Below are 22,680 nucleotides of genomic sequence, written 5' to 3'. Positions count from 1 at the left end.
TGTTTTCTCTTGTCCTCTCCTTTGATAACGTCACCCAGAGATGAGGTCTTTGGCTTTGACATCCAGTTAAAACATTCAACCATCTGCCTTACCAGGGAAAGCGCTCAGTGACATCACTAATAAGCGAGCATCTTCTTTTCTGGCTGCCATGAGTTTTGCCCTATATCAAAATCGGTTACTTCATTTTATATATTAATGAATGATGCATTTTTCTATCCAATGCCTAACATATAGAAAACTCTCAATAACTGATGAACAGATGAATGTCTGAGGTAACTATGGTAGCTCCTAGTTATTAAGTACTTCCTATAAGCAGGGATTGTGCCTGGTACTCTACATACATTATCTACCACATAGGGTATTATTTACTCCAAATTTTCAGATTGGCAAGTGTGGCTTAAAGAAGTTTACTAAGTCGTCCATGGTTACACAGCCAGTAAAAAATTGAGCTGGAATCCAGTTCACAGCATATATACCCCAAAGGGTCATTGCTCTTTCCTCTACGCCTCAGTGCTTGGAATATTATCATCTAGCTTAGCTGATACCATCCAGCACTCTATCAGCCACATTCTATATCCTCTCACAACACCACAGAGAGCAAGGTACACACTCTTGATCCATTTCTTTCCTCCAAATGACCATGAATTGATAATGAGTGAACCCTGACAGGATAGACCTGTTGGTCTAGGAGAACACTCATTAAAATGCCTTACCACTGTTATTGCTGTGTGAAGCTATCTAGTTCCAACTCAATGGGAAAGTGGGTTTTCTATGTGAAAACTCATGCTGTGTTGCTATATTTTGAGGGAAAATGACCAGATTTTCAGCCAGGTCTTATTGGCACTCTCATCTAATAGGTTAATAATCTGAGGAAATTAATAATGGTAAAAAGTCAGAATATGGAGAACCAAAAAAAGATTAACCTTATAGCCTTTATTAGCTCATATCTAGTAGAATTTCATAACATAAACTTGTGGGCAATGTAATAGGAAATACTTTAACATGAAAAACTTAAATATGAAATATCTATAATGGGTTGAACTCCATTTCTTTGAGGTTGAATTAGCCGTCACCTCATAAAGACATGAGATGAGGAAGAAGGTATCAAATAAAGAGGACATTTGAACTGATAGCCACAACCTTAACTCTCTGACCAGAGAAGAATATTTCACAGAAACCTTGGAGCTGGGTTGGTAGGGATTGTTCCCTTCTAGAGCTTGGAACGCCCAAGACAACTTGACAGGGCGACCACAGCAGGGAGTCAGATGACCATAATGGCCACTGCAATGTTGCCTCCCATGAGAAACTCCAAGTTCTCTGCTTTCAACTGTCCTTTCTACACCCAACGAAGATTCTGAATAATCAGGCCTCAGAACCTTCACACAGAAGCACAGATCAGATATGATCTGTGGGGCCACCTGATTTTACCACAAAACTTTCTCCACGGCCAATGCCCATAATTCCAAGGGATATGACAAAGTGGTTACAGTGTGGGGTCGGCTAAAAAGATTTCAGTCTTTTAAATGGAATCTGCTGGTCCCTTTCAAACAGCCCTTCACTGTGGTATTGTCCACATTGCTGAATTAACACTGGGCCTTTGTTCCTGTGTTCCGGACCCACTCCCATCTGATCCGCCATCAGGCTGAGGTTTGTATCTGTGAAACAACTTGCTGAGAAAACACCCACAAGGCCTGACAGGTGGTTTATTAAATTATTTTTTATGAACTTGTGCTGAGTGGACACGGACCAAATCACAAAGCAAGCACTTCCATGCCTCTGAAATTGGTTGTCTGACTCCATGTCTCTTGAGTAAAGAAATTAATAAAAGGTACCCATTGGAAGGAACAGGACCTATCAAATACTTGCCTGGCTGACTGAATTAATCTATATCCCATTAACTTATTCATTTTTTTTCAGTGCTTATTTTAAAGTTCAGTGTTGCTTCCCAAGAGAAAGCATAATGCACCTTACATTGGAAAGCACTTTATAGTTTGCAAGGAGTCTTTCTAATAATCTGTGGGTCAGATTAATGGAAAGAATTGAGAGCCCAGAAATAAACCCAGACATCTATGGACAGCTAATTTTCGACAGAGGAGCCAAGAACAGGAGAAAGGAAAGTTTCTTTAATAAATGGTGCTGGGAAAACGGAGCAGCCACACGCAAAAGAATGAAAGTAGACCATTAGCTTACACCATGCACAAAAATTAACTCAAAATGGATTAAAGACTTGAATTAAGACCTGAAACCATAAAACTCATAGAAGAAAACATAGGCAGTATGCTCTTTGACATTGGTCTTAGCACTCTTTTTTTGCATATCATGTCTCCTCAGGCAAGGGAAACAAAAGAAAAAATAAACAAATGGGATTCCATCAAACTAAAAAGTTTCTGCAAGGCAAAAGGAACCATTAACAAAATGAAAAGACAACTTACCAATTGGGAGAAGATATCTGCAAATCATATATCCGATAAGGGGTTAATATCCAAAGTATATAAAGAACTCATACAACTCAATAACAAAAAAACAAACAACCCAATCAAAAAATGGGCAAAAGATATGAATAGACATTGTTGCAAAGAAGACATACAGAAGGCCAACAGGCACATGAAAAGATGTTCACCATCACTAATTATTAGGGAAATGCAAAGCAAACTACAATGAGATATCACCTCACGCTTGTCAGAATGGCTATTATTAAAAAGACAAGAAATAAGTGTTGGAGAGGATGTAGAGAAAAGAGAACCCTCGTACACTGCTGGTGGGAATGTAAATTGGTGCAGCCACTATGGAAAACAGTATGGAGATTCCCCCAAAAATTAAAAATAGAAATACCATATGATCCAGCTATTCCACTTCTGGGTATTTATCCAAAGAATACAAAAACACTAATTCAAAAAGATATATGCACCCCTATGTTCAATGCAGCATTATTCACAATAGCCAAGACTTGGAAGCCACCTGGGTGCCCATCAATGGATGAATGGATAAAGAAGCTGTGATATATAACAGAATACTACTCAGCCATAAAAACAGACAAAAATCTTGCCATTTGCAACAACATGGATGGACCTCGAGGGTATTATGCTAAACAAAATAAGTCAGACAGAGAAAGACAATTACCATATGACTTCACTCATTGTGGAAGATAAACAACAAATAAACACACAGTAATGAAGAACAGATTGGTGGTTACCAGAGGGGACGAGGGTGGTGGGGAGGGTGAAAGGGGTAAAGGGGCACATATGTACCGTCATGGATGGCAACCGGACTTTGGGTGGTGAACACGATGCAATCTATACAGAAGTCAAAACATAATGATGTACACCTAAAATTTATATAATGTTATAAACCAATGTGAGCTCAATGAAAATCATAATAAGTCTGTGAGGCAGACAAAGATGATATACTGCTTACATTGTTTTACAAATACAGGAAATGAGGTTTGTTACGTTTACTCAGACGCTAAGGGAAGAATCCAAACCCAGATCTTCAGACACTTAGGCCAGCGCACTTTCTACCCAACCCACTATCTAGAGAGGCCATAAAGCCAAGTGGTTAAGAGTGTGGTATCTGGAGTCATACTAATTAGGTGGAAATCCTGGTTCTCCCACTTACTGTTGTGAGCTGGCATAAGTTTCTTAGCCTCTGTGCCTCAATTTCCTCATCTGTAAAATGGGGATATTAAGGATAGCTACAACATGATTGCACTGAGGATTATTTAAGAAATACATCTTATGGGCCGGCCCCGTGGCTTAGCGGTTAAGTACGTGTGCTCCGCTGCTGGCGGCCCGGGGTTCGGATCCCGGGCACTCACCGAGGCACCGCTTCTCTGGCCATGCTGAGGCCGCGTCCCACATACAGCAACTAGAAGGATGTGCAGCTATGACATACAACTATCTACTGGGGCTTTGGGGGAAAAAATAAATAAATAAAATTATAAAAAAAAAAAAAAAAAAAGAAATACATCTTAAAAAATGATAACAGTGTCCAGTACATAGTAATCATTCCATAAATGTTATATCATCATTACCACGTGGGGTGGTTATCTCTCAGCCTGTCAAATATCAGAACCACAATTCAACGAGGAACACTGTAACACGACAGAAAGTACTAGGCTTAAATCCTGCTTTGTTATGTGATACTAGAAGGATGTGTTTTAAAAACTTTTAAATTAAAAGTGTAATATAAAATTTTTTTTTTAAATGTAATATACCAGACTCTGTAACTGGAGAGAGGCATGCCTTGAAGAAATAACCTGCCATGTTGTGAACAGCTTATATAGAGATCCACACGGCAGAGAACAGTGAGCACCCTCTAGGAGCTAAGGGTGGCCTCCACCCACCAAACTTCAGGGCCCTCAGCTGAATTCTGCCAACAACCTGAATGAGCCTCGAAGCAGATTCTTCCCCATCCAAGCTTCCAGATGACAATGTAGCCCAGCTGACACCTTGACTGCAGCCCTGTAAGACCCAGGGCAGGGGGTCCCTGGGTTCCCATTTATACATGAGATGTGCCCAGACTCCTGACCCACAGAAATGATGAAATAAACGTGTTGTTTTTTAAAAAATGTAATATACCAACCATAGAGAATATTTTGTAAATAAGGAAAAAGAAAAAATCCACCCATCATCCTTCCATGCTAATCCAATTATCATTCTGGGCCTTTTCTCCTAGTCTTTCTTCATAAATACGATTACTGTATAGTGAACCAACGTATGCATACAATTTTACAAACTGAATTTTTATTTACATTATACACATTCTCCTCATATTAGTACATATACTCTTCACATTTATTATTTTTAATGGATGTAAAATTTTCTTTCAAGAGGTGGAGCAAAATTATGTAATCAGTCCACCATTACTGGACATTCTTGTGACTTTCAAAATTCTACTATTATAAATAAAACACTACTATCAAAATAGACATGAATGTGTCCTTATTTTTTTAAATCATATTTTGGATTAGTCCCTAAGGGGAGGCAATCTGGTAAAAATATATTATGTCTCTCTAAACAAAATATATTATGCCTCTCTAAGCCAATTTAAATGATTCTAGAAATATTTAAAGTACTAGTTTTACCACACTCTTTTCAGTATTGGATATTTTACTTTTTAAAAACTAAGTGAAAAATGGTAACTTGAGGTCTTAACTTGCATTTCTTTAACTACCAGAGCAAGTTTATTTTATTTTATTTTTTTTTTTTGTGAGGAGATCAGCCCTGTGCTAACACCCGCCAATCCTCCTCTTTTTTTGCTGAGGAAGACGGCCCTGGGCTAACATCTGTGCCTATCTTCCTCCACTTTAAAAAATATGGAACGCTTCACGAATTTGCGTGTCATCCTTGCGCAGGGGCCATGCTAATCTTCTCTGTACCAGAGCAAGTTTAAATGTTTTTCTATATGTTTATTTGTTTCAACTTACTGCTTCCTCTTTAAAAAATTATCTTAGACTGAGTTGTCTAACCTCACTGAGACTGTTTCTTCATCTGGAAAGTGTAGATAATATCATGTCCTACACACTACTGCTGTGAAAATCAAATACAATCATTTTCTTGAAAATACTGATGAAGCCTGGCACATATCAGGTGCTTGATTTTTAGTCAAATGAATAACTGAATGAATAAGTGATCAGTTACATAGAGCTACACAATGGCCGACAATATTAATCTAATATCCGTGTAGAATCCAGGCACAAAACCAGTGGTGGGGAGAAAGTGTAATTTTCTGGGCAACATCCAAAAGACAGAGCATGTTGATTGAAAAAGGAGGAAGATGTCACTGCTATAATGTCTTTCCCATAAACACCCGCCTACCTTGAAAACAGAGATTTACAAAGAGGCGTTATAGTGTAGCACAACCTCAACAAGCCTAGATGTGAAAGTAATTCTATGTTCAGTCAAGTGCTGCATAGCGACATTTCAGTCGACGACAGACCGCATATACGAGGGTGGTCCCATAAGATTAGTACCATAAAGCCTTGTGTGGAGTAGGCTATACCATCTAGGTTTGTGTAAGTGCACTCCATGGTGTTCACACAATGATGAAATTGCTTAAGGACGCATTTCTCAGACCGTATCCCCGTCATCAAGCGACACATGACTATACACCTCTCTACCTTCCTCTCACTGATTTCCTCCAACACCAAGGATGCCCTAGGAGATTTTTATCTCAATATTTGAAGATAACAATTTCCTCAGCCCTGGAAAAAGCCTATTCCAGGCTCTTCTATTGACTATTTTCAATTAAAAAAAAAATATATATATATATGGCATTCTTTTATTATTTGAGGGAAAACCCATTATCTATATGATCAACAGGGAAGCTACTGTGGAAAGCACTTAATAAATTACAAAACTGCTAAAAGGCATCACTATTATCTCATTGAGAGGTATGAACACCACAAAATAGTTTGGTTTAGATTATAAATCAAAATTAAATCAAACTTAAGATTAAATCAGCTCTACACAAGAACCTACACGGGATGTGAACTTGGTCCTAGATTTTAGTTTCTGATGAAATATCCTGCAGCTCTTGCTCATAGACAGAGCTATTTGGGGCCAGAAGGCAAGCAATTTTTTCTGTCTGTCATTCAGAATCTACTCTGATAATATAAATAACAGTGGTAAAAGAAAAACTAAAGAAAGTAATAATCATGAATGAAATGCACTATTCTTCTTCCTACTAAGTGACCAGTAGTACAAACCTTCAAATCTCTTTGATGCCAAGGACAGCTGTTTGCAGGAGAACAAGCCCCAGAAGGTGGGTCTGATTGCATCAGCTGAGCCTCCACAAGTGGTTTATAATTTACTTGGTAAAAACAAATAGTCAAATATTGGTCAAGTGCCCTGAAAGGCATCCAGAAAGTTGTCCTTGCTTATTGCACTGACACAGAGCTGGGGAAGTGATGGAGAAGTACCACGATCCCTTATGAAACAGAAACTGCCCTCAGGAACTCAGTCAGTTTGCTTGTCCTGTAGATGTAGTGAGTTAGACCATAGGTATAAGGGTGGGAGAAATGGTTCCCAATAACAAACCAAATAAATGTTAATTTAAAAACTAAAGCCAAAGGGATATGTTATAAGCACTCTAACTCTTTGAGAACATACATGAGAAAATGTATGTTCTCAAAAGTCAGCTTATGAAATTACTAAATGAAAAATACAAAGTATAGCAACCTACCTTTTTTTTGTGTGTGTGTGAGGAAGACTGGCCCTGAGCTAACATCTGTTGCCAATCTTCCTCTTTTTTTGTTTGAGGAAGATTGTCCCTGAGCTAACATCTGTGCCAATCTTCCTCTATTTTGTATGTGGGACGCCACCACCACAGCATGGCTTGATGAGCGGTGTATAGGTCTGCGCCTGGGATTCAAACCTGTGAACCCCGGGCCGCCAAAGTGGAGCATGTGAACTTAACCACTACGCCACTGGGCCAGCCCCCTAAAATTTTTTAATGATTCTGATAACGAAGAGCACTCTTTATACTAAAGTTAGACTATCCTTTTAATAACAGTACCAAGCTGGTCCAATTTTTCAACACCTAAAAAGCACAGCTTTTAGCAGACACAGCCAAACTGCCCAGGAGAATCTCCAGTAAGTTTAAGAAGCTCAAACAATCATGCCAGGGTATCGTCACTGTGACTTGAGACATGGCAAATCTCACGTGGAAGTAAGATGGAGATAGCTCTGGGGCCCTGATGTTTTCAGATGCAGGAAGAGATTTCTTCTAACTACTCAAATGTTAACCACTCAAAATGTTAAACCACTCAATGTTAAAGTGTTTGCAACTAGGGGCATCAAATTGTAGATTCACAGACCGCTAGGGTTGCAAGTGCCCAAACAAATTATTAGTCCAGTCCTTTCATTTTACAGCAGGTAACAGAGCCCCAAAGAAGGAAACTGATGTGTTCAAAGTTTCATGACCAAGATGACCAAAGGAATCCAGGAAAGAGAATGGAACTCAGCCCTGTCTGTGACACTCAAGTCTCTCCAGCCCCACCACTAGCATCTCAGGACACCCTGTCACTCTGATTACATATGGAACTGCAGAAGTAACTGCGAGCAAATGTGTATCCCTAGCAAAAAATAACCCTCACTTTCTTTGTCCCTCTTCATTCCAGACCCCACATCTCCTATTCGGACAGCCCTAGCACTCAGCGCCATCCCTCTGGGGCTTCCCCCAGAAGTGCAAGCGCAGCGTTTACAGCCTCTCCAGGCTCCCAAGGCACAGAGCCGTGGGTTTCGCATCCTTCTCTTTCTCTTCGGTTCCCACTAGAGCCAGAAGTGGTGGACTGTGGCAACAGATCCCTCCTTGGGCCTTTACAAGCACAAGGAGCATAAGCAGTCAACGAAGCTGGTTTTGCTTGAAATGCAGAATTTCTGCTAATCAGCTTATGGCTGGTTTGGTCACATGAATGATTCTTCTGTATTACATAATCCATCTCTGTAATTTCCTCTCCCTGTGAGTACATAAGTCTGTGTGTATGTGTCTTGTGGTGCACGTAGCTGTGTGGGGGTGGGTGGGGATGGTTTACGTGTGGGTGCATTGCAGCAGTTACTGCTGTTTAGAAAGGAGGATCAGGACCTCTAATTTCCTCCCTTCTAATGGCCACTCAGCCGCTTGGACTCAGTTTATGAACCTCATCTCCATACAAGGACAGTTGGTTATTGCTTTAAATGTAGGATTGCTTTATCTCCAAATGGACTTGAATGTGGGTCAAACTCATGAAGAGACAGAAGAAAAATATCCCTGTGCACTTTTATCTTAGATGTTAAATACCACTGGAGAGTGCCTGACTGCTGACCAAGTGACAAAACCACTTCACAATGACACAAAAAATAAGAGAAAGGCTGTTAAATGTTTAAAGAGTCACCACAATATGACATTCTTCCCAACTTATCCCACCTATGTAAATAGCATCAAAAAACAATTTTAAAATCAAAAGACCATCTTATTCCGTTTTGGCATTAAAACATTTAACTGCATTTTTTTTATGCTGTGCATAAGGAAATGGTTTACCTTCCAGCATTTTCTGCAGACTGTTCCTCATGACATGGATGTTCTCTATCCCGATAAACTGAAACTTGATATTGGAATAATTGTCTTCATTCTCATAGCCTTTCCCTGCAGCACGATTTGCCATTGCATTAAGCTGCAGTGATCAGCAAAACAGAACAGTCACCAATTACATTCAGGACATGAAACAACCAAAACATTTCCTGGATATCCATAAAAACATTCCAAATGATGTATGGAAACGTGTTTTAAATCACTTGATCTTTGTACTGAGCTTTGTAGTTTCAGACATACTTGTTGAGCTTATATTCAACAACAGGAATTTGTTGATATGGGGAAGGTTTTCTTAGCTGGGAAGCATTCTTTTTGTGTGTGTGTGAGGAAGATCAGCCCTATGCTCACATCTGCCAATCCTCCTCTTTTTTTGCTGAGGAAGACTGGCCCTGGGCTAACATCCGTGCCCATCTTCCTCCACTTTATATGGGACGCCGCCACAGCATGGCTTGACAAGCGGTACATCGGTGTGCGCCCGGGATCCGAACCGGCAAACCTTGGGCCACCGCAGCGGAGCATGCGCACTTAACCGCTTGCGCCACCGGGCCGGCCCCTGGGAAGCATTCTATGGATAAATTCTTCTGGAGTTGCCTTTTGCAGTTCCCTGTCAGAGATGCCAAATTGAATATGGAATTTTGTGACACAGCCAAGTTGTCCCAATTTACTACTGTAGGTCGGCAGAAGAACATCAGCAGATACAGCCGGCAATATAAAGCTCTGTAAGTTAACTTATTAAATTATTGTATCTGCCAGTATTATATTGCCAATAAACGCATCATCAAATAGGAGTGGTTGTGTTATTCTAATTTGCCTACAAGAATCCCCCAGATATACAACTAAACTTTGAGCAGGAATCACTGAATAAATGCAGAGAGGGCACGCAGATGCTAAGTCTCCAGGGACAGTGCCTCCAGCCACCTTATTTAAATCTAGAGACCTAGTATGAGGGCTTTGGATCACTTTCATTACCATAATTTTGTATACGAGAAGTTGGGGTTTTCTAGTGCAAATGGGGTTAAAGGATAATAGACTTTGAAGAAATTTATTAAATATAAACTTCTGCTCTAGTCTTGTGTAACTAAAACCAAGGGGACAAGTCCTGGATTAGTTGGGAAATACATTGATTTCCGGAATGGATGTATTATCGCTAATACTTCATTCTTGCTCTTTGGCTAAGCGGGTAATGACATCCTAGAAAACAGTATTCACTGACGACTGTCTTCCTCTGCTCACAAAGGGCGGCAGGGCTACCCCAGACAGAGGACTTACACCAGGAATCTCCACCAGAAAAAACATCAGGTTTTAGGACTACAATGCAGTACTGGGAGGATATTAATAAATACTTTTCAAAAAGCTAAGTTTAAAAAGCTATGTTAACAACATATTCTTTGACTCAGCTCTCCTATTTGTGAGAATCTGACAAAACTAAAAGTACCAGCACAGAAAGACAGATGTCCCAGAATGTTTACTGCAACTTTATTTTTATAGTAGTAAATAGTAAAAAACTGAAAACCTATGAATATCTCAATAGGGCAATGACTGGATAAATTATGGTATACTCATGCCCTGGACTACTTACAGGACCAAGAAAAAGGACATAAATTATATATAGAGACAGACAGACAGACTTGGAATTGGCCCATGACATGTTAAGTGAAAAGAGTAAGCTACAGAATAATATTCATACAATTCTCCCATTTTTGTAAAACAAACCAACTTACAGATATGTATTTATGTTTGTGTGTGTTTGATCAAGCAGAATAAAAATATGTGGAAGAATATACCAATTTGGCAGCAGTTACAGCAGAAAGATAGAGCGTGGCAATCAATACTATTAATACTCCTTTAGCTTCTCCTGTCTTCTTTGTTAAAAAGAAGATATATTAGGTTTGTAATTTAAATAATAGAAATAAAACACATTAGAAGTGAAAAATAAAACATGAGAGGGCCAGCCATTGCCGCAGGGGATCCGGCTGGCAGGTACCCCCATTTCCACAGCAGTCCTGCTCCATGAGTTAGCTTATGTGACATCAGCTGGGGCGCATCATTCCCTCAGGACATTGTTTCTAGTTTACAAAAGATCGTCACCTTTCTCCCAGGCAGGCTATGAGAAGAAAGGATTTGCCCCTAATCCAGAAAAAATTAAAAGTAACATAACTTTTAAGACAACTTACGTTCATTCTTTAAAATTTTTTAATATTTTAAGGGGAAAATTTTTCTAAAATTACCTATAGACATTGTTCTTTGGAAACATATTATTATAAAATATCACTGCTTTGTATAATTGTTTTCCAAAGCTGTTGACTCTTCCTTCACAACAAGCTTCAGAAAATAAAATGATCAGTAGGATACTTGCAAGTATCCTCATGCCACATGAATCTTATGTTTATTTTGTTTCTTGAATAATTCAAGTTGAGCCTACTCACCACATGCCACAGAGATATTCTTTTTAAACAGTGTAATGAATAAAACCCCAAATACCATTATTATTATTTTCATCTATAATTAGGACTCCATGTTCACATGTTTAAATAGTTGGCTATTGACGACCTGGGAGAATTTATTGGAAGTCTTCTTTAAAAGCAAAGGAGCAGCACAAGGTGGCCTCTTGAAAGTCAACAGAACTTCTCAGAATGAACAGAAGATGGCAATAGTTAATCTATCATCCAAAGTGTACTTTCTCAAGCTTTCCACATATTTCACAGGACCTATCTTCAGAATGTGGCAGAAGCTAAACCCTCAAAGCAGGAAATACAGTTTTATAATGAATAGCGATTCAAGAAGCTATCCTGGACCTCTCATGTATATATCCAGATAGAGTGTCCCTTACATAAACAAAATACTGTTAGTAAGTCTAATTTGGTCCCCTGTTCTTTTGGCTGAGAACTCCATTTCACAACCAAAGGAAAAGCTATTCATTTCAGCTCCTAAAAATTCTCAAATAGATACAACAACGGAGGTAACTGCATTCCAGTTTCAATGTATGCCTAAGGAGCACAACAGACAAATGAAAAGTGGGAGTGGAAAAAGTGCCCTGTTTTCTAACCCAAGATCACTCTGCTATTTGATGATCTCAGCATCTTTGGGTGCAGAAAAGCTCATAAATGAAACAAAAAGAACCCACTCATTTCTCAACAAACATTTAATGAATACCTACTGCGTGCCAGGCATTGAACGGAATAAAAAGATGAATAAGAAGCTGTTCCTGTTGCCATACGCATATCTTGAATATGGAAGAGAAAGCACATAGCACCAAATAACAATGGCCAATACCCTCCGGGACTGGGCAGGAGCTGCGTGACTGATGGAGACAGTGGCAGGAGGTAGAATCTGGAGCAGCCCCATGTGGCCTAGGGGGTCAGGGGCAATGTTTCATGAAAGAAGGAAGATTTGAGATGGACTTTAATAATCTGGAAGGATGGAGAGAAAGGGGGAGGCTTTCCAGCTGAAGCACTGAGGAAGAGAAGAGGTAGGAAGACAAAACCAAAGGAGCAGTGGGTATTGGTGAGCCAAGCAGCACGAGCAGAGGGGAAGGTTCATGTATGGCAGCAGCAGCGAGAGAGAAAGCTAGAAAATATTTAAGAGTCCTCCACAAACAGGCTCGCTGAAGAAGTTTAGACTTTATCTGTGGCAGGGGAGAGCAACCGAAGGATTCTGAGCAGGTTTAACTGAAAAATTTGAGATTTAGTGTCCATGACAGAGAAGATCCACGGGAACAGGGTAGAGGACGTAGCTCCACAGGGGGCTCGTCCATCCTGTTTATGGCCATATCCCTATGCCTCGAACTGGCACAGAACAGACACTCAGTGAAGATTTATTGACTGGCTGACCAAATAAATGACTGAATCATGGAGTGAAGTTGAGAGGTGAACAGGCTAAGTATGTTAAGAAATAGAATCAGAGTCTTCCCCTAACCCTAAATCAATCAATCAAACATACCAAAACCAAGAAAACTTGGTCAACGATAATCTTGACATTAAGTTAAAAGTCAGCCTGGTCGCTATTGTAGTCTTGGAGTCTAAAATTTCCGCTGAGTATGTTCTACACTTGAATAATGACAAGACCTCATCTGGCATGGCTGGGAAATGAAAATAAAAGTTGATTTTGGCAGAAAGAGGATTGGGCCACACCCTAGCACCAGGTGTCAAATGATGGTCCTTTTCTCTCCCTCCATCTGTACCTGGTGGAATGAAGAACCTTCACTTGTGACATAAACATGAAAATACGAGATGATTTTATTTCTTGCAACTACTGTCTACAACTGTGCTAATCAAAATCCTCCTTTCCTACCCCAGAGGACATCTTAGGCAGAATTCATAGCTTTCAGATTACATTCAGGTAAAAAATCACCATCTAGCCCAATTTAAAATTCTAACCCCATACAGGATGAAAGTTCTCTCTTTCCTCATCATAGGCTATTTGGACTAGTGAGGGGTCTGCTCTGGTGCTCCCGCCTTTTCCTCTTTCCTCTAGGCTCTACCTGTGTACTGGGGGAGAGGGGAGGTGTAGAGGGATAAGAGAAGAGATAAATATATCTGTATAAAGCTGGACAAGACCACAATTTTTTTCTCCATTGATTGTCACTGCTCTTCTGGTGAACACATATTGACCATCGCTGCCCTCTCTGGTGTTGTGTCCAAATGCTGAATCTCCTAGGGCATGTATGTGGGCCCTTGGGGGTAGGAGGTACACAGGTCACTGACACGGGACATCCACCTTGGCTTGAGCTTATTCCAGTCCCCTCAACTTCCCTCCCCAGCACATAACCCACAGGCACTTGCAGCTGGGAACCTCCAAGGGGTAAGCCCTCTTAGGAGGGATACAAGCAAGAGGGCTCATGTACAACTTCCTTTCTCAGTGTCCACTTGACCCACAGGAAATTCCTTCATCCTTGTCTTGTGAAAGAAAGGGAGAGCAGACTGCTCCACTGCCATGAAACACTGCTCTCCAATTCGCTTCCCCTGGCTCACTGCCATGGTGGCCATCAGCAAGTAGGCTACACACCCCACTGGGAAATGAGATCTAGATTCTCTCTTTCAGGCACCCCAATCTTCACAACTGATTCTCTTAGGTCCCCCTCTCACAGGATTCAGTGAGTAGAAACCACCTAATTACTGATTCCAGAGAAAGAGAAAAACTTCCAGTATGACATCCTATTACACAACTAAAGAAGGGCTTACAAGGTGAAATGAGAGGCCATAACCACAAAGCCCTTTTTGGAAAAGGAGCAAGGACAAGAGGCTGAGCATTAGCTGAGGCAGGTGCCTGCCTGACCTGACCCCTTCTCTTTACTGCTCACCTTCTCTCAAGGTGCTGGAGTCAGAGCACAGCTCAGAGCCCTTCTTGCTCCTCTGACCCTGGCCTGACTGGATAAGCTCATGGTTGGTTCTTCAGCTCTGAGTTTCCAGTTTCACTGGGTGTATGCTCAGAGGGGCCAACCCTCCTGAGCCTTACAGTAGACACACACAGCACCATGGTCAAAAAGAAGGAGCATGGGTTTTGGGGTCAGATAAGCCTGTATTTGAATCTGCGCTCTGTCCTGAACTGTGCGACCTTGGGCAAATTATTTAACCTTTCTAAATCTAAGACCTTATCCATAATAAGAAAAGAACATCTCCTAATTTGTAGGATTATTACAAGAATTAAATGAGAAAGTGTCTGGCATTTTTACAAGCTCAGCAAAGTCCCAGAACAAATTAATGATGAAGTCATGAACAAGGCTGAGACAAAATGAGTTCTCGCTCATTTTACAATTCAACTGTTGCATCAACACTATTTCATATCTTCCTAATGCACCAAATCCTAGCAGGAGAACATGACCTCAAGGGTACAGTTATTTTGAACGGATATTCTATACCTGCTGAGAATCTCACTGACTTTGGCTCCCAAGATATTAATGTCAACAAGCAATTCAGAAAGCTCTCATCTGAACAGGCAGCATCTGGGGCGAGCCTTGCTCAAAGGACGGGAATGAGCCAAGTTGCCCCCTAACCCTTTCTCTTTTGAATTAAACCTGTGAGCAAACCGGGGCAGTGCCCCATTCCCCACCACCCACCACCTGTAGCAAACATGGCCTCCGTCTCCTGGCTACCAAGGAAGCCTGACACACTCTGCAACAAAAATCAACAGCCATGATCTTTAAAACAACAAAAGCTCTAAGCAAACAGTTTAAAACTCACGTGAAGTGTGTGTGTGCCTGGGTAAATACGAAAAAAGGGCACGATTTATATGAGATGCCAATTTTCTTTAATGGAGCAGCATCAACTTCTTATCACTGAGAGTAAACACACTTAATGCTAAATATACCCTTCAAATCAAATCCTTTGGATTAATTTATTTTAAATCTGGAATATGCCTGGCTCAGCAGCTGCCACATTTCCCAGAAGGTTTACATAACATAGTGCACACTTGGATCATTGGCCCTTAAATTAGTAGGCAAATCTGTTTGCCTTTATTTAAATCTGGGAAAACAGGGGTAGGTTCTCCTAATTCTAATTCAGTAAAGCCCCTGTCTTTCCTTCCTTTCCTTTTCTTCTCTTCTCTTGTCTTCAGTATATGTGTCTAAGAAGCAGGCATTCATTAAGTCATCTCTGACCATCAGGAAATTCAGAACAGCTCCAATTTACTTACACAAAAGGTACAGTGACAGGGAGGAAACGCAATCGAGGTTAGAAGGAAGAAGTTAAAGCACAATGAGCCAGAAAGAAAATCACAAATCGAAACAGAACAGTAAAAATCAGAGATTTTCTGGCATCTCAAGTGAAAATCTTCAAGCAGAGAAGCTATTTTTTCCCCCAGTCTGAAGCTCTTACCAGTGTGTTGTGTTTTGAGAATTTATCTAAAAGGAAGGGGATCCATGACATAGAATCTACTAGAATGTGATCTAGCTGTAACATGTTTTATTATTGATCTCCACGATTGATCTGCTGATCTGGCAGCTGAGAGGAACTCCATCCTCACTGCTCCATCCACATCTATCCCACAGCCACACTTCCGTCAGACGCTGATGGGACTGTTGTGAGGTCAAGGCTATCAAATGAAATGATCCACACTGTGAATCACAGTATTTGATGAGATGAGGCTCAGAGAAGCAGCAAAAATTGCCAGGGTCTGAGTGCCTACACAATGGATAGTCCAATTCTCATTATTTCTCATATTGCCCATGAGTATAGACTATGCCTAGAATGACCTATTCTTAACATCAGTGTAGACTTTTAAGTGACTTGGGCTGTTGGTCATATTTCCTCTTCCCTGTTCTAATGTTTCTTATGTCCTTACGTTCTTTTTTTAAATAGCTTCATTGACATATATTTCACATGCCACACAATTCATCCATTTAAAGGGTATAATTCAATGGTGTTTGGTGTATTCAGAGTTGTGCAACCATCACTACAATCTATTTTTAGAACATTTTAATCACCCCAAAAAGAAACTGTCTACCCATTAGCTGTCTACCCCCATTTCCTTCCATCCCCCTAGCCCTAAACAACCATCAATCCACCTTCTGTCTCTACAGATTTGTCTGTTCTGGACACTTCATATAAATGGAATCAGATAATACGTGGTCCTCTGTGACTGCCTTCTTTCACTTAGCATAACATTTTCAAGGTTCGTCCATGTTGTAGCACATATCAGTATTTCATTCCTTTTTATAGCCAAATAAAATTCCGTTGAATGGATATACCAAATTTTATTAATCCATTCTCAGTGGATGGACATTTGGTTGCTTCTACTTTGGAACTGTTATTAATAATGAATAAATATTCACTATCCACTAAGTTTTGGCGTGGACATATGCTTTCATTTCTCTTGAGTTAGGAGTGGAATTGCTGGGTCGTATGGTAACTCTATGGTTAACATTTAAGGTCCATATGCTCTTTTAACCATCTTATAATTTCAAAAATTTTCAAACTATAATTTATAAAGGAAAGGTTTCTTAAAATCCTCCTCTCATCCCACAGGAAAAACCACTGTTAACAGTTTGGTATACATACCCTCAAATTTTTTTCAGTGCATAAAACAATATGTAATTTTTATAATCTAATGATTATTTACATAAATGGGATTAAATTATACATATTTTCTATATCTCACTCTCGTTGCTTAATAGTACATCTTGGACACCTTTCCACACCCATATGGAGAGACAGAGCTGCTTGTATCTCTCTCTCTCATCAGTCATTGGTCCAGGTGTATTTTCACTATTGGCAAGAAATTACCATGCCAAATATGTTGAATAAAGGCCATTTCACTCTGTCATATCATTTTGTCCTATATTCCAGGCACTTGTGGGTAATTTTGTTTCCATGTACTCATGGAAGATTCTGAGGACTCCATTCGTTGATTGGTTTGCAAAGAAATGGGTCGAAGGAGTGAAACTGAAAATTATACTGGACCTAACACTAACTAGTGTTAAGAAAAATGTGAAGCTGAGTGGGAAGTAAGTGCAAGATGGACTTGGCTTACCCCTTGATGACTGATTTATTATTTCCTGTTGGTTGTTTTATTAAATATAAAATTAATATATGAATACATGCATAATTATAAAATAATATTTTCAAACAAGAGACAAGTAGAAAGTTCTCTATCTCCCCAAATTCTCCCTTCTCCATGAAATTTTAATAGGTTGGTGTTTATCCTCCCAGATCTTTTTCTATTTTAATAGAAAATTTTACATACCTACAGTTTTTGTTTGTTTGTTTGTTTGTTTGTGAGGAAAATCAGCCCTGAGCTAACATCTGCTAATCCTCCTCTTTTTTTGCTGAGGAAGACTGGCCGTGGGCTAACATCCGTGCCCATCCTCCTCCACTTTATAGGGGACGCCGCCACAGCATGGCTTGCCAAGCGGTGTGTCAGTGCGCATCCGGGAGCCGAACCAGCGAACCCTGGGCCGCCGCAGCAGAGCGCGCACTTAACCACTTGCGCCACCAGACCGGCCGCTTTGTTTGTTTTTTTAACATAAACACAATAGTATACACATTATTTTGAGACTTTTTTTACTTCACATTATATTTTGTAAATCTTTCCAAGTCACATATAAAGATCACTACAAGCTGAATCTGAAATAGTGTAGCTGAAGACCTTACAAAAACTGAACTGTGCGAGCTCTGCAGTAAATTTCCCATTGTCAGAGTAGAAAAGGTTGTTTTAGAAACAAACCAAAAAATAACTTGGTGTACCGAGGAGAGCGATCTCCAAAATTAAACCGTACTCATTTGCTGTGTGCACTATGTTACCAGGACGATGCTAGGAGCAGGGGAAATATCAGAAGTACCAGACGTAGTCAGGAGCTGAGGACACCCGGGAGGCAGTGTCCGGCAGGCAGATACTGACCACAAAGAAGAGCAGCCCCTTCGCAGATGAAGCAACCTGAGCCAGTGATGGCAGTCCAGCTAGCTTTGCCTTGCCTCCAGTTTTCACGATTCAGAGCTGCAAAGACATGCATCAGAATGGTGACACTCACCTTAGGCCGTGTGTCGACGACGTAAATGAAGTCGCTTCCTGGATTGGCTTTCCTGATGGCCTGGAGCATCTGCTCGTCTTCCAGGCACCGCGCACTGAAACCGGACAGGGGCTGGCTGCTCCGGCAGATGGAGGCCTGGGGGGAGAGGCCGTGACAACACAGCAGCAAAGTCAGGCAACTGTGCAGCTGCGCCCATCAGAGACCCTCCAAGCTGTTTCCACAACAAAGAGCCCCTGGTTCACTTACGCGCCACCCCAGCTAATACAAGTACCATGATGATGCCTTCCGGAAATCCAGGTTGGTTTCTTTTTAATTCAGGTCAAAGAAACCACTACTTGGGCAAGCAGAGCAAAAAGTTTCTCTGTGTGAGAAATTAGGCATGTGTAAGGATGTTTACATAGGATCCAAATTAGGAAATTTAAAGCCATTTAAATAACTTAATTTCCTTTTCACCAATATTCTTTCATTTTCCTGCGGTGGGTAGAAATATCAAGTAAATAACTATTTGAAAATGTATAGGATACTACTAATGGCAAGACTAGTAAAAAAATATTTTTTTAATGCTTTCCATCATTTTATACTAGCCCATTTAGAAACATCACAAATACCAAAACCCAGTTCTAATCCTAAATGGGGGAGCTTTCACTGTGATGAAAGCCAGGCTGCTGCTGGCTTTGGGACTAAGGATACTCGGCTGACCCAGGTTGTATGTTAGAAGCAAGGGCTTTCTGTGGAATCAATCTGCACTGTATTCTGCAGTTTCCCTATTCTGCAATTCTAACAGAGTATATTGTATTGTTAGAGAATATATACAACAGCATAAACATATCCTTGAGTTATTAACGGGTAAGTACAGATACAACCTCACAGCTATAAAACTTATACTTTTGTGGCAGGGTACTTTTTATGGGTTTAGGTTTTAACATTTAAATTAAACTCAAATCACCAAATAAAATATGGAATGACTCTTTCAAAGAATCTACCTTGAGACCGTGAGTCCACTGTGTAAGAGGATGGAGGCAGGGGTGGTCAGTAAGGCAGAGGGCCCTCTCGCTCTGGGCAGGCTAAGCAGGGGAAACTTTCACTGGAAAGAGTCATGGCATAGTCTGGGCAGGGCGTCAGCACAGCAGGGCCCTATCCAGGAAGGGGCACCCCAGCTCTGGGTCCAAGCACTGCTTAACTGTCCTTAAAGCCCAACCTCGGACAACCTAGCTAGGGTTTGGGTTTCTCCAGAAAAGGTGAGCTTTGGCACTCCTCATTGGAGAAGGCATGGATGTTTCTCACTAACTATATGATTCTTCAGTGTGGACCTGCTGGCAGGACCAAGAATCACAGAATGGCTAACACGTAACTGGGCAGCTGTCCGAGGGTTCCAGTACCATTCTGTAGCAGAGACGGGCAACTACTGAGGTGGCTCAAGGGACTCTGGGCCTGCAGCCAGGTTCAGAATTCAGAAGGGCAGTGCATGGCAGAGCAAGCAAAAGGGCAGCAGAGTTGCTCCAGGGTTGTTAAATTCTTGAGTTGTTGGCCACAGAAGTCCAACTGCAGTGTGGAGGAGAAAGGGACCCGAGGGTCTGAACATGGATGAGAGGACAGCCAGCTAGGGGAGGTCCAGAGGCAAGGTGAAGTGGTGGTAGGGACCCAAGGCGGGTTGGGAACAAAAAGCCAGCTGCTTCCAATGGATAGAAAGCAAATCACCACAGATGGTTTTCACAGTGCTTCATCCGGGGGCCTGTGTCTTCTGATAGAAAGGGGTCGGGGTCAGCCCCTGCTCTGAGGAACTTCTGACTGGAGAGAGAACAGCTCTGAGGTGGCTCTATTTGACACTTCATCTGGGTTAAAGAATTACCACCAGGTAGTTTCTTAGATTCCATCAGAAGAATTCGACGGGGAAGGGGACATATTTAAATGATGAGAATTTGTCTGAGAATGCACATACCACACCTAAACTCACTAACCTAATGGGACTCCAATTATGATATGAAGCCAGTTACGAGAACAACTATTACTAATTACCTTCAGGCTGAGAGCAGCTAGTTATAAGTGAAGGGTTACGTCAGAACAGTTATACTAAGAAATACAGTCACTAAATTAAACCAGATATAGTAAACAGACTACATTTTAAGATTTTGTAGTTACATTTCCTTAATAATCTATAGACATGCTCCAAATAGAATTCTTCATCAACTCAGTGATTGCTCACTTTGTATAGAGCAGTAAATAATCTCTAAGTCTTCTTGTCTACCCTGTACAGACCCCAGGTAGTCAGACTGTTGAGAGAATATTACCGTTACCTGGCAGCATTTCCTACTGATGTCACTCACCTGAGAGCAGAGATAAAGTCCTCAGTGGTAAACTGTCATGAGAACCTCTCATTTACAATGCATTTCCAACATTTTTTGAATGCTTCCCATGTGGTGGGCACTATTACAAGAACTTCGTGTATCATTATTTAATCTTCTAAATTACAGTAAGATCTAAATTACAGTAGATGAGGCCACCGAGGCACAGAGAGGTGAAGTAACTTGCTCAAGGTCACACAGCTAGTAATTGGGGAAGCCAGGAATTTAATCCAGGCAAAACATTTCCTGATCCTGGATTCTTAACCAAAATAATATAGACCCCATGTGCAGAAATAAGTCAGGAAGCTTGATCCAGAATTAAGATGCAGCATTCAAGATCTGGCCTTTATTCCAAGGTTTGCTCTCACTTGCTATATGATCTTGGGTAATTTACCTATCATCTCTGAACCTTGGTTTTCTCATCTATAATGTGAGATAACAATACCAAAGCTACAGGGTGTGACGAGGTATATAACACTCTTAGAACTGTGCCCAACAAATAGTAAGTTTCAGTAAACATTAGTTATAAAAGAAGGGAAGAAGGTCTGTATTTTTCTTAAGGAAAATTGCCTCTTTTGAAATCTTCCAGAGTTTGGTTTACCAGAGATTTGTACTGTGAATTTGGGAGACCATACTATTAACCATTTAAAGCAAAACTGCTTTCTTAAAAATAACTAAAATACTTAATAAGAAAGAACAAAGGATACAGCAATTCTAATGGCTCGTGAATAACAAACATACACAGGCTTCCGAACACAAGTGACATTTATACGTCTTTAACTGTGATCTACAAAGCTGTTCATAGTTTGATATCTAAAGGGAGTCTGGATGGCTCCATATAGACCATATGCTGCCCTTGACATCTGGTAAAATTGGGAGGGCCTCAAATAGCCTCACAGTGAGTTCCCCTCCACACTCTGCTCCCATGGATAAAGTCCCCTAGCTAAACAATTCTCTAATGGACCAAGTATAGCTCCTGCTCATCCCTGAGTAGCGGGTTTTGGTTCCCTGACAGCCCACGGAATTATTCAAACAAGCCAATCACATCCTCCCATAGGAACCAGGGGTCACCTCACCCTCTTGATACTACAAAGCCTGCTGGTTCACTCTATTCCTGAGTGTAACCCCCATGTCGCCCTGCGTGGCATACATTGTCCTCTTCCCTGGGGCAGTGAGTGTATGTAACTAATGAACTGCTGTCCAGCTCATCTGTCCAGTGTCAGGTGTCATGTCTTCAGTCATCCCAGTAACCCTCGGGCAGGAATCCTAACCTCACCAATGGGTGAAGAGGAAGGGATTATAACACATGTATGACAAAAGCTCATCCAAAGGGAATTATGTACCATCAGCAGGAGCATTTCTATCAAAGGACCCCCAACAGGACTTCTGGTTCATGAAATGATGTGCATTTCAAGCTTCTCTTAATTTAATCACCAATGCCCACTACTCAACATCAGCCAAGTCATCTCACCATCAAAATCTTAAGTGTCCCTTTGGTAACAAGTTGGATATGTGCGGAAGAGTATTTTAACTAAAAGACGTGATATTCTTATTCACAAGCATAAGTTCTATTGAGGTAGGAATATATACTCAAGTCTAAAATGTCTAAAATCACAAAAGAAATAAAAATCAGCAAATTTATATAGTTTGCATCTGTTTACTTTTTATGAAAGACTGCCTGGTTTACGTATAGGTTTTGCTCAGCAATGATAGCACGAAACACTGCTCTGATATTTCACGAGTCTTCCATTTAATCACAAAAATCCACCTTCAATCATAATATTTCCCTTTATAAAAATCTCTAGT

General features: G+C 40.7%; 1 protein-coding gene and 1 pseudogene across 2 annotated transcripts in view; both read right to left on the bottom strand.

Moving 5' to 3' along the window:
* Positions 1 to 22,680, bottom strand: part of MTMR7 (myotubularin related protein 7) — a 115,263-nt gene that overhangs the window by 21,989 nt on the left and 70,594 nt on the right. For both annotated transcript variants that reach the window (XM_004428787.2, XM_087418445.1), the window contains exons 6-7: positions 18,533 to 18,667; positions 9,019 to 9,151 (exon numbers count right to left, since the gene is read on the bottom strand). In XM_004428787.2, coding sequence (XP_004428844.2) covers positions 9,019 to 9,151; positions 18,533 to 18,667 — 268 coding nt within the window. The remainder of the gene's footprint in view (positions 1 to 9,018; positions 9,152 to 18,532; positions 18,668 to 22,680) is intronic.
* On the bottom strand, positions 5,309 to 5,404 carry LOC147913335 (U6 spliceosomal RNA; annotated as a pseudogene).

Source organism: Ceratotherium simum, chromosome 28 (assembly GCF_057802395.1).
Source record: "Ceratotherium simum simum isolate JZ-2026a chromosome 28, ASM5780239v1, whole genome shotgun sequence".
NCBI lineage: Eukaryota > Metazoa > Chordata > Mammalia > Perissodactyla > Rhinocerotidae > Ceratotherium > Ceratotherium simum.
Note: the sequence above shows the minus strand (reverse complement) of the source record. Positions and strands in the feature narration are given on the sequence as shown.